The sequence below is a fragment of the Diprion similis genome, chromosome 8 (assembly GCF_021155765.1).
Source record: "Diprion similis isolate iyDipSimi1 chromosome 8, iyDipSimi1.1, whole genome shotgun sequence".
In the NCBI taxonomy this organism is placed as follows: domain Eukaryota; kingdom Metazoa; phylum Arthropoda; class Insecta; order Hymenoptera; family Diprionidae; genus Diprion; species Diprion similis.
In genome coordinates this window covers 2,638,284-2,651,503 of record NC_060112.1, presented here as the reverse complement: position 1 = coordinate 2,651,503, position 13,220 = coordinate 2,638,284, and the positions used below count along the sequence as shown (strand labels likewise).

The 13,220-nt window shown below is 34.0% G+C and overlaps 3 protein-coding genes across 3 annotated transcripts in view; 2 read left to right on the top strand and 1 right to left on the bottom strand.

Moving 5' to 3' along the window:
* LOC124408937 (bestrophin-4) overlaps positions 1-13,220 on the bottom strand; it is a 341,487-nt gene that overhangs the window by 267,249 nt on the left and 61,018 nt on the right. The window lies entirely within an intron of this gene.
* The window catches only part of LOC124408933 (chloride channel protein 2), a 39,163-nt gene that overhangs the window by 3,999 nt on the left and 21,944 nt on the right, over positions 1-13,220 (top strand). The window lies entirely within an intron of this gene.
* On the top strand, positions 2,945-6,876 carry LOC124408947 (uncharacterized oxidoreductase YjmC). The gene is made up of 2 exons (XM_046886286.1): positions 2,945-3,797; positions 5,182-6,876. The coding sequence occupies exons 1-2, from the start codon at positions 3,429-3,431 to the stop codon at positions 6,049-6,051; spliced, it is 1,239 nt and encodes a 412-aa protein (XP_046742242.1). The 5' UTR covers positions 2,945-3,428; the 3' UTR covers positions 6,052-6,876.

Below are 13,220 nucleotides of genomic sequence, written 5' to 3'. Positions count from 1 at the left end.
AGAGAGAGATAGTGACAGTGAGTCGTATTTAAATTAATATTAGAGTAGCAAAAGGGAGAAAATAAAACGTGAAAAAAGAATAATTAAGTCGTGACGAGATCAATAAGGATAAGGATAAAAGTGGGAACAATTTGAAAAAGTGAACGAAGTAAGAATAAATCGTCCAACGAGTTTTATATACAGATACACACACACACACACACACACAAACACAAAAAAGCCTTATGCCTTACACCACTTCACCACTTTCGCGACGAGATAATAATTGGACTCATTCCAAAGCGTTTAAACAGCCTTCGCGTCGAGCTTGTGTGTTTGCTTGTGTGCCCATCGCCGCTTGTTTATTACAGTACATACGTACATGAAAAAATAGAATTTAATTGTATATTGTCGTATGTGTATATAGCATCGATTTACAATACGTATAACAATGTTATACACGTGTGCACATTTACCTCGTGGGTATAAAAAAAAAAAAGAAGTCATCGAGATGAAGGTAGGTATATGTAAAAAAAAGATATACACATATGGATAATTACGTAACCCTATAATCACGTGTGACAGAAAATTAAGATGTAAGGAAAAGTGTGCTGGAATAAAAAAAGTATCAAAATTCAATAAAAATATTTATAGAATACAATTTGTACCCTTTTTATATTCATCTGTATATACCTACAACACATATTGTATGTATATACTGTAAGCTTCTGCGGAACGATGCCTGCGCCTTATTCAAGCAACCGGAGTTACAGCTCTCATTTCAGATCGAGCATCGTATTCTGCCACAATCATCTTTGGAGAATATTCTTATACGGTAATCCTAAAACGTCGAACATCATTTGTTTTTACAACTTTTGAAACGGCCGTGGCGGGATACGATGCTCAAGATGCAATGAGAGCTGTAACTCCGGTTGCTTCAACAAGGCGAACGCATCGTTTCACCGATAGAGGAACTCCAGTAATACTAAATATCTTTGACTCGTTGTTAATTTATTGTATAATTTCCAGCGGATAATTTTTTTCCTCTTTCTTTCTCTCTCACTTCTTCATCCTCATGTGCAAATTATTTTAGAATTGTTTTTGAGCGTGGTATAGTGATAATAATAATAATAATAATATTAATGGATGGATACAATATTTTATACCGATGTAACGATTTGTAAAATAGAATAAGAATATGTAGGTTCAAAAAATAATATATGTAGGACGAATGAAAAAAAAAAATATGATAAATTTATGAAATACTAGGAGATTTTTTTTCTCTCACCTACTTTCGTCGGTAATAAAAATTTTTCCTCCCTCCCTCTCCAACTCTATTTCTCACTTTTAGAGAAATAATCTAACATCTAATCGCAAGTATATACTTACAAGTACGCATTGCAGTCGTCTGAGTATCCCACGTATGCATACCTGGATTATGCCTCTCTGTGTATATGTATAACGTGTGTCTATAATACATGACAATTCGCATGGTTATAATTAACGTATAATATTATCATGCATATATAGATATAAAATAACCAGCAATACACCTACGTGTAGAAGTAAGTTGTCAAATCCTCGGTGATCAGGCAGATACGAGGATGATATGTGTATACATACCTATACATACATGTAATTTGCCTGTGTATTTGGCGCTCATAAAGCTGAACCGTTGCCACGAGAGCGGCAGCGCTAACCGTCGTAATTCCACACATCTCACAATCAGTAAGTAACAACCTGCTGCGTAGTCGATCCAGGCAGAGAGACGACACGCGAGATATCTAGTAGAAAATTTGACAATATTCGCGTGTACGAGTGAAAAAGAGTTAAAAAAACAATAAGAAAAAAGATACAGATTTTATCCCGTTGAAAAACGAGAATCGGAAGAATATACGAAAATACGGAAGATCTCATATACATATATATATATATATATATATATATATGTGTATATGTATATATGTATACCTCTAAACGTACGTACTACATTATACATATACTCATAGTTTTTTTTTACACACCTATCACGAGATGGAAAATACTGCTGCAGTAATAACAAACGATCTGAGTAAAATTAATATAAATAAATTCTTCCTTTTTCTATTTACGTTTCTCTAAAGTTTTCCAATCATTTTCAGCGTTTATGGGTAAACTAGACTGGCACACTAGACGCAGTTGTTAAGATTTTTCTAAAAATATGAATTAATGTATATTCATTTATATCAATGCTTCTAAATCCATAACCGTTTATGAAAACAAACTTTGCAGTCCGATATCATCGAGTTTAACGATAAGACACACTTGAACACGTTTAAGGTAAATGTACCCAGTTATTGCCCCTGGCCCAATTATCGACCTTTTCTGGTTGTATCTGTTTGATCCTTGGTTAAAAAATTAAATTTGTAGAGTCTAACCACTTAGGAATTGGTTTTAGTTATCAAGAAATTCACAATTTCTATCGTCAATTTATAATTTTGTAAAAATAAAAGCGTTAGACGTATCAATAACTGGTACACTCACCTTACCTGTAGACATGAACGCCATAATCAAGGTTTTATCTCGCATTATATATTGACCAGAGATCTGTACACATTACAAGTTTTACAAACATAACACTCTGGACATCTGAATAAATGCACGGTATGCAGCGTTATTTTTCAAACGTGGTCATCATTGTTACATCAACAACACACTTCGGCATTAAAACACTGCTTCACATCCATATACATTCTCACATTATACTTTGACAGAGTTTGGCGGTTGCCATTGGTTTGAATGGGCAGCTCGGTTCTACCACCGTCGTGAAGAAGCGTTACGTAAGCTGATCAACTGACTGCTCACGTAGTAGTAGGAAGAGAGGAAAATAGGGAGATATAGACAGATACTGAAATAGAGAGAGAGAAAGAGAAAGAAAAAGAGGTAGCACGCGTGAATGGTACTGTCTCAAATACCACCGATTCATCGGAAAGCTAGGAAGAGCCAAGGATCGTTTATTGATACTTATTGTTAAAAGTTACGAAATGGAAGGTCAAGTGCAGACGAAAGCATAACTGACTCAAGTTTACTCGGATGATGACCGGATACATGGTAAAAGAAGACAGGAATTATGGTGGGATGATTTAACCGTTGAAAGTGTTTAAGAAGCATTGGTTGTCAGCGGTAGGCGGTAGTTAAAGAATAATCTTAAATTGGTCTCCGGTTATCTTCGTGCTCGAAATGATATAGAGAGACTGGTCAAGTGTCAGAATATGCAGATTAATCTCTTTGACATTATCAAAACTCTCTCTCTCTCTCTCTCTCTCTCTTTTTCTCTCCGATCGTACATGAATAGTCGTGTAAGACAGTACGATAGACAGACGGAGAGAAGTTGATTGTGTACAGACAAAGAAAGTTTGGACAAGACAAGCGTGAAGTTGGCTGAACAAACAAGTTGGATATTGTGGGTCATGAAAGTCGGGAGAGCACTGCTTTCCAAACTTCCGAAGAGAATCAACCAAGTGATAGATAATTTGGGACGGACGACTTCGCAAACCTGTGAAAACTCGGCGTTAGCTATGTCGTTGTCGCTCAAGGAGAACGAGAAATCGAAGATCATGGTGGCACCGAAGGAAGAGGTCATTCGGTACATCGCCGATTCACTGGTGAAGGTCGGGGCCAGTAAAGAGGACGCCATAACCGTAGGTGAACATTTGTTCACGGCCGATTATAGGGGCCACTTTAGCCATGGCATGAACCGTATGGAGATGTACGTTCAAGATGTGACGAAAAAGTTAACCGATCCCAAGGCTAAACCTCGAATAATAACCGACTTCAAGGTGAGTCCAATTACGCCATTCCCTATGGGCGTCATGACGTCTCACGATTTTCGCTTTTTGAGCTTCTTTCGTGATTTGGGGTTCCGAGGGGTTCGTCATGCGAGTATTAATCGAGCAGTTGATTTAGAAACTTCATTGAGCTCGGATGAATTCAATTCGATTCAATTGACTTTGAAATGTCAAAGCTTCGCGAACTCGATGAGTTTGAATACTTGTGAGTTCCAATGACTGCGATTAATCTCAAATTACTTGAACTTCGTGAACTCGTAGTAGTTTAATTGAATCCAAGAGTTCATGGATTCAAATCAAGTCAGTTGAGTTCAACTGACTTCGATTATATAGTCAAGATTTTGTGAACTCAAAACTTCAGATGATTATAGTGGCTTGAAAAGAATTGAAATAATATCAGTAGACCTGAAGTGAGTTCAAACGACTTAAGGTGCTTATAAAGACGCGTTGTACACCTCGAAAACGCGGCGATATAAAATTCCTATACCGCTCAAGCGATCAGAGTGAAACTTGGGCAGTTGATGCCTTACTTTGGCAAAGAGTGGAGCGACTTTTTACTTTTTCAAAATTTGGAAAAAAAATTTACAGATTGTTTACCACCCACAGAAATTGGCCAATTTTTCACAGTTGCGCTGAATGGATTGAACTGTCCGGTATGATGCCACTCGCCGGTGATGAAACACACATTTTGAGCACAGTTCCATGAAATTTGATGGTGAAATGACGAAATGGCAGCTGATCTAGTTTTCGATTATGAAGAACACCGAAATCTCATTTTGGCGACATTTGTTATCGACATCACGCGCATGCCGGTTATGTATGCGTGTAATGTCGGTAAAAAATTACCGACATGCGTGAAAGGTCGGTAACAAATGTCGCCAAAATGAGATTTCGGTGTTCTTCATAATCGAAAACTAGATCAGCTGCTATTTCGTCATTTCACCATCAAATTTCATGGAACTGTGCTCAAAATGTGTGTTTCATCACCGGCGAGTGGCATCATACCGGACATTTCGATCCATTCAGTGCAACGGTGAAAATTTAGTCAATTTTTGTGGGTGGTAACTAATCTATAAATTTTTTTTCCAAATTTTGAAAAAGTAAAAAGTCGCTCCAATCGTTGCCAAAATAAGGCATCAACTGCCCGAATTTCACTCTGATCGCTTTGAGCGGTGTAGGAGTTTTGCATCCCCGCGTTTTCGAGGTGTACAACGCGTCTTTATAACCACCTTTCAAACGAATTCCGTTGACTCTAAGTCAACTCTGTCTTGAAACGATTGCAAGTAACTTGAGAATGAAGTCAAGTCTCTCGGAATTTCAAAGCATCTCAACTGCTCAAAATCAACCAACTAACCCCCTTCCGATAAATCTTCAGGCAGTAGCAACGGTGGATGGGATGAACGGTTTCGGGCAAGTCACCGGTAAGTACTGCATGGAGTTGGCGATGAAGAAGGCTAAGGAGTACGGAATAGGAATGGTGACGTGTCGAGGTTCGAACCACTACGGAATAGCGGGGTACTACTCGCTGATGGCGATGTCGGATAACCTGATCGGCTTCTCGTGCACGAACACGAGTCCTCTGATGGCACCAACACGAAGTCGAGTCGCGGCGCTTGGAACGAACCCCATATCGTTGGGGGTTCGGGGTTCGGAGTCGAATGACGACTTCGTCTTGGACATGGCGACGACCTGCGTTGCCGTTGGTAAAATGGAACTTGCAGCCCGTAAGGGTGAGCCGATTCCCGAGGGTTGGGCCCTCGGTCCGGATGGAAAACCGACCGTCGACGCGGCTGAAGCCGTCAAGACCGCCTGCCTCATGCCACTCGGTGGCGAGGAGCGGAACTCTGGTTACAAAGGTTACGGAATGGGCCTGATGGTCGAGGTTCTCTGCGGTATACTAGCCGGCAGTAAATTCGGGCCTAATATAAGAAAGTGGGACTCAAGTTCTGGCGACGCTGTAGCCGATTTGGGACACTGCTTCCTCGCCATCGATCCCGACGGTTTTGGTCCCGGTTCCAAGGACCGTCTTACCGATTTGGTGGGACAGTTGAGGTGTCTTCCAACCACCGGTGACTTGCCCGTTTTGATACCCGGCGATCCGGAGCGGGCCCACATGCGGAAAGTCGATCTCGACGGCGGAATCACTTATCACGATAATCAGATTAGGGCCTCGAAATTGTTCGCCGAAAAATTGGGAGTCCAAGCTATGAGGCTCGTGGAGAAGAGAACTCAAAACGATGACTGATCGTACGTGTCTCATCTCTTGTACAATTTTTCATGTTGTGAGTAAGCGTTTTTCTTCTCTTAAATTCTTTTACTGACTTTGGATAGTTTACTTTTTTTTTTACTTTCATAATGCCTTCGGTAAATCGAGAAACATCGCTTTTCGAATGGCTGCTATCTTTATATCTTGTCCGTACGATTTGAACGGGAAATTTTTCCGAGATATGCTCTACACATTGCAGAATCGATTGTATACGAATCTACTTTACATTATTGACATTATATGTAACAGAAATTTAAAAAAGTCTTTACACAAAATAAAAAAGTTAAAATAAAATAAAATAAAAGAATAACAATAATAATCGAAAATTTTTCAACCATTGTGTACACCCAATCTTCCTCTTTTCAAACAATTGTGTTGAATATAATATGTCATAAGAGAATAACGCAAAGAATGCATTATTCTTTTGTTACCTAATGATATTTCCGTTTATCTTGAATACCTTTGTTATTTGCTGATTGTTTTTTTTAACGACTAAATATCTCCTAATTATATTGTTACACAAATATATGCTTGTGCAGCTCCACGTGTTCTATTATCTAAGAAATTATAAATTGTTAAAGAAATAAAAAGGTACTAATTTACACGTAAAGAAAAATATATATATATATATATATACATGTATGCATATGTCATCACGTGATTTTGTTAAGTTTTCAAATGGCTTATATTATATTGTAATTTTAACCGCGTACAAAACTGTCATTGTCTAAGCAGACGGTAAATGATAAAAAGAAAATACGGTCGTACCGTAATTGTTGAAATATTGTTATATCGACACATGAATATATATATATATATATATATATATATATATATATAAAAATATGTGTACATACATGTATGAGAATGTTAATGTTTTCTGAAAAATAAAAGTTTTTACTTTAAAACTAACAAAAATTTGGTAAAATTTGGTTGACATTGATGGACCAATCTAAGAACTTTCCGCTCGGATATGATTCGAAGTCGCTATCTAAAAATATTATTTATAACTATGCGAGTCATCGAAAGTTTTGATAACTCGGAATCGACTAGACGATTGAAATCGAAAAGTTGATCCATTCGAAGCTAAAAAAAAGCCGCGTCGATTAAGATCAAAATCATGAAAATCTGTCGATTCATCTCGAAGATGTTATCATTTTTATTTGTTTTTTTATACACTTATTCTAATATATCAAAAATTGCTGGACCGATCAGACTGAGAAGCTAATCAGTTCTAAATAAAGCAAAGCTCAATCGATTGGGATCAAGATCACTTGAATCCGTTTCTTCGTTATCGATATAACGTCAAATAGACGGACAAACATCAGACGGATGTCTATCCGAAAATGGGCAGAATTGATATTCTAGATCTTAAAATGTGGAGATCTGATGACGAATCAACTTTTCTTTTTTCAACTGATTGTAACAACTTCCCCTTCTCTTTTTTCTATGAAAATTAAAGGATATCAATACTGCTGCTTCAAGTCTTCGAGACGACAGCAGCGATGATTATACGTTGAAAAACGTATCGATTTTTGACTCAAGCAAATCATGAGAACGTCAACTATTACAAACATTTTGCATGAGCGAAAGAGGCAAAAGCGATTATTATTACTTATATATATCGCGACGTAAAATAAAATGAGAGACGATAAAACCGCAGAAAGTTTTTCAATGAGATGATGAATTGATGACATAAGTTTATCACAGAAACGCGATTTATTGTCCGAATAAATAAATCCTACCAGCAAAGACGATAAGAAAAAGAAAAGGATAATTAATTGTTACGTATATAATAAAATTGTAGAAAATTAAAATTGAGTTGACAAAAAAAAAAAACGGAGTATCTTTCAAAGTGCGAACAATCATAGAAAAAATCGTGCGCCAAATCTTACAGGTCAAGGGTAAAATTCAGGTCAAATTGGCATGGAATGCCCCATATATATATAATATATATTGTATACATTGTGCATACACAAGTATGTATTATATAAAACGTGGTAATGATAAAAAAAAAAAAAAATGGTAATGCGAGAAAAAATTCCCAACCGTCGGTAGACAAATTGTGCAAATTTTTATCGTGTTAATTATTCCTTCTTTACATTTGTTTAAATAAATATAAACATGCTTATTCCATATACGTACATTCGTTTCTAGAAATGAACCATACATTTATTTGTATTCCCGTCTTCTCTACGTGTCAGCGACTTGTTTTTCGTCTTCCGATGGCTAAGCTTATAAATATTCCAAAAACAAAAGAGGACCGAATGAAAAAAATAATGCAAAGCAAAAAAAAAAAAAAAAAAAGACAGTCGAAGAGGAATTATTTTAAGATTATTGGTAAGTGATCTTTTTTTTTTTTTTTTTTTTTTTTTTTTTACACAAACTTGCTCAAAATACATCGAAATTGTTTATAAAGTGATGATAAAATTCGTTGTTTTAAAGAAATTTAATATAAAATAAAAACAAACAAAGTCTGTAAAATAAATTACATCACTTTTTAAAGATGTCTCGACGCGACGGGAAACTAATAATTGTTATTGTTTGTTTGAAAAATTTTCACAGACTTGTGCACTTGTGCATAATACCTGCACGTAGGCTTACGATAATAAAATATATTATACTAATTGTAAAATCAAACGAGAAACATCAGGCTTCTCGGCAGTATTATATCACGTTTTAAAGCTGTTCGCTGTTCGTCTAATAAACTTGACTAAGTTTAAAATGAAACTTAGCTATATATATATATATATATATATATGTATATATATGTAACTTTATTGTATAATATGAAAAGATAAGATGAGCCTGGAGACGATATAACTGTTTTCATATTTTTTTTTCTATTAAAACATACGAATATTATTATAAGATAATAATGAAATTGGAGAATTTTATTATTTGTAAAATTTATTATTGTGATTATTATTCAAGTATATCAAGATGTATAAATTTATACATATATTAATATTTTATAACTTGCGTCCGAACCCCCGCAAAAATATGTTTCGTCGAAGACTTTGATCCACGCGTATTACATATACGTATAATCGATCCCTTGTGTCAATCTCTTTCTTTCGGGTCATTAACGCGATAACCCAGAACAGTGTTTACTGCATTTGTCGCGTGATGACGATTATGATATATATTTATAAATATATATATATATATATACATATATACATACATATTTTTTACGTGTGTGTGCATAAGCATCTTGCGAGACGTAACAACAACATAATTAATACATTATGCCCTACATATGTAGAGTTTTTTTTAATATAATTATGTAACGGACGATCCGCGAATAATTGTAACCGTGATATATCATAATTTGAATTTCCCGCGTTTTTTGTCTCGCGAATATTACGAAGATCAAATAATTATTGTAATAAATTAAAGGAGCTGTGAAAAGAAACAGAATTTCTTTTTACGTTTTTTGGATAAAGTATGGATAAATCGGTGTTGTTGTTATTATTATTATTATTATTATTATTGTTATTTACATTTTTTAGGATGCCTCATGCCCACTTAAATCTTGCTGTTACAGATTTTTTTAATATTATTATTCTAACAATAAAATATATGCTAAGAATGTGTCGGAATTGAAAATTGCTGGAAATCACAAAAGCGTCGCGCATGCGAATATTCAAGCTACTGTATCTTCGAATTCGTTGGTCGTGAAAAAAAAAATTCAAGAGATCGATTTTGAAGATCTTGAATCATTTTATGCAGTGATATATTTCAAATTCGCGTTTGACGCTATTAAATAATAATTATTTTGTTTATAAATTTCATTTACTATTTTCATTATCAACTCACCAACTCAAAATTTCGAAAAAAGTATCATCGTCTTCCCAATCAACAAATGAATTCAAAAGATTAGTTGCAAGAGCAAGTTTGCAAAATATAAACGACTCAATCAATAATCATTTCAATTTTTTCACGTGGGTCAACGAAAATATGAAAAATATTAATACCGAATTCTTTTGTCTTGATGATTATGAAACGAAAGCCCAAGGACTCCAAAAGCGTTTCGAGAAACTTTATTGCACCATTTATTTATTCCAAACGAAAACAACAAAATTGAAGTAAAAATTAGATCATTAGCTATTCAGTCGACTGTTGCAAATGTGTGCAAAAAATAGAAATTAAATAAAATAAAATAAAATAAATAAATATAGAAAAATAAAAAAAAAAAGTCCCTGTGTACTTATAAACGTACTTTGTGCTGACGACAGTCGACCGTGCGACATGCCCACTTTTTTCAAGTAATAAAAAAAAATTGACCCCATTCGAACTCCAATTGCAAATTTTGAGCGTTTCTTCAGAATTGAATTGGGAAGACGATGATATTTTTTTCAAAATTTTGAGTTGGTGAGTCGATGATGAAAATAGTAAATGAAATTTATAAACAAATTAATAATTATTTAATAACGTCAAACGCAAATTTGAAATATATCACTGCATAGAATGACTCAAGATCTTTAAAAGCTATCGCTTGCATTTTTTTTCACGACCAATGGATTCGAAGATACAGCAGTTTGAATGTTCGCATGCGCGACGTTTTTTGTAATTTCCTGAAATTTGCAACCACGCGTATCTTAAGATCGCAAATTTTTTTCGCCAAATATATGTTCCATTATTTCATTAGTAGAATGCGTCTGTGAAATTAAAAAGAAATCGGAGTAATTGATTTGAATTTTTACCGAAAATTGTACGGTTTGACGTGGAACGAACGATATATATAAATTCTGAAAAAGATATAACATTGAATAAGGTAATAAAAAAAAATATTTCCACTACATTTTATGGCTCAAGATTTTTGTTCCGTGACACAGAATTTTTGTGAATTTTTTGAAAATTTTCAAGTTGGGTGCTTTTTTTTCGAAAATCGGGTTCATTCATTTTTTTCGAGAGATCGGCTGGTTCGAAAAATCTGAAAAAAAATTGCAGTACGCTTTTCTGTAGGTTGAATAAAATAAAAAATAACGGAACAGATCCTAGAGGGTCAGGATATATTATAGAATATGCCAATAACAAAAATTTTTTCTTTTTTTCACGCGTGTCAAAATTTTGTTCGAGCATCTCAAATAGCATATCTCATCCAAATATGCGCTCTTAATAATAATATAAATTTAGAGGTTCCTATATTTTACTTTCCATTTAAATAACACGTAAAGAAAATCGGAAAAAATTTTAATTTTCTTTCTTGCAAACGGCTTGACTTATAAGATATAAAAATACAAATTTTTAGAGGAAATTTCACGCTCTATAAAAAAGTACTAAGATCGAATTTTCCTAACTTTAACTTTAATTCGATTATTCAAGCAACATTTATAGAATTTTCCGACTAGTCGCTTCTCTATTGTTTATCAAATTCTCATTTAAAATTTAGTGATCTAACCGCGTATAGTGACGTCACAGAGTAGGTATCACACCTTTATATTTTACGTGTTTATCAGAGCTTCGAGGTTCCACATTATCAAACACAAATTAACAAACAATCATTGTGTGCCTCGCCTTATTTTATTATTATAGGTGTGCAATGACTGTAAATATAACGATCATTTGGATCCAGGTTAAGTACATATATACATTATATACTCGTTAGATAATTATCTAACGCTTATATTGTTACTGTTATTGTACAAGGGGTTCGAATAAAAAAATAAGAATAATTCTAAAGAATGAAAAAATAAAAATCGTCTTACGTTCTAAATCTAACATGCAAGGGGTGGGGGGGTACGATGCTTGCATCACCGATTCGATCCATTTTTATTACACGTATAGTTAATGACCAGAAGTATAACAGAGGTGCAAATAGTAAGATGCACTTCTCAGCCATTTCCGAGAAATTAATTAAATTAATTATCAATTGATCGGTAATCAGAATTAAAACTTGAAAATTGACAATCGAAATTCAGTCTCTGCACCAATTCTTCTATAGTTCAATGATAGAATTTTCATGATTTGCGACCAAATTGTCCGATGACGTAACAAGTTAATTAATAAACGTGAACGAAGTTTGCTCCGCGACTGACGTTTTTGAAACAGAAAAAAAAAAAAAAAAAAAAAAAAAAGAAACCATGCGTGTACAAAAATACATAATTTATAACCTACGCAAGATGTCGTAATAGTTATTATTTTTTGTACTTCTATGATCGATATCATTCCAGTTTGTGCATCTGTTATACTTCCGATCATGACCGCTACACGTGTGTAATAAAGATAGATCGAATCGATGATGCGAGCATTTTACCCTAAGTGTATTGAGTATGATAATAATAATAATAATAATAATAAGAAGAATAACTTTTGAAAAGTTATAAAAATAATCCTATTATTACGCGATATAGTTATGCAAAGATGAAAATCTTGACGTTAGTTAATTGATATCTATAATGAATCACAGGTGTTAAGAGGGTTCGTTGGTTTTAATTTGATTTGATATACTTGTCATATAAAGTACGTTTCATTTCCTGTTTGACAGGTAACACCTGTGTCAACATGTTATTTCTTTCTTTTCTTTTTTCATTCAAATTTCGCGTTTAAATATAGAAGAGATAATTATCGATTACTGTAATACATATATGAATAGAAATATCAGCGAATACATAATAATTTGATTAAAATCACTGTTGACATGTTAAGACTCGTACATCGATGAACGGAAATTGCTTGGCAGATCTCTATACATGGTATATGCATGATCCGTTATTTTTGTACGGAAATTTTTTTTTCCAAACATTTTACTCTCAACTCATTTCATCAATTCCGTTAAAGTGTTAACGTAAAAATAAATGAAAAATATTTCAATAACTTACGTAGCGACTTACAATGTAAATTTATCAAGAAAAAGAGAAAGGAAAGGAAAAAAAGTTTGTCTAAATATTCAAAAAAGAGGGTGAAAAAAACCGATATATGTATACATATATAGACGAGATGAAATCGTCATCGTTGTAAAAATGGATAGAAAAAAAGAAAAAAAAAAAAATAATAATAATTAATTTACATTATTATACAAGTATAATGAATAGAAATAATATGGAAAAGGAAGAAATCTACGTAAGGAAATAATGCAAGCGTATAATTCAACTTGTATAAACTACAGCGTGCATCAGAAGAGTGCATCTGCATCTTTGTAT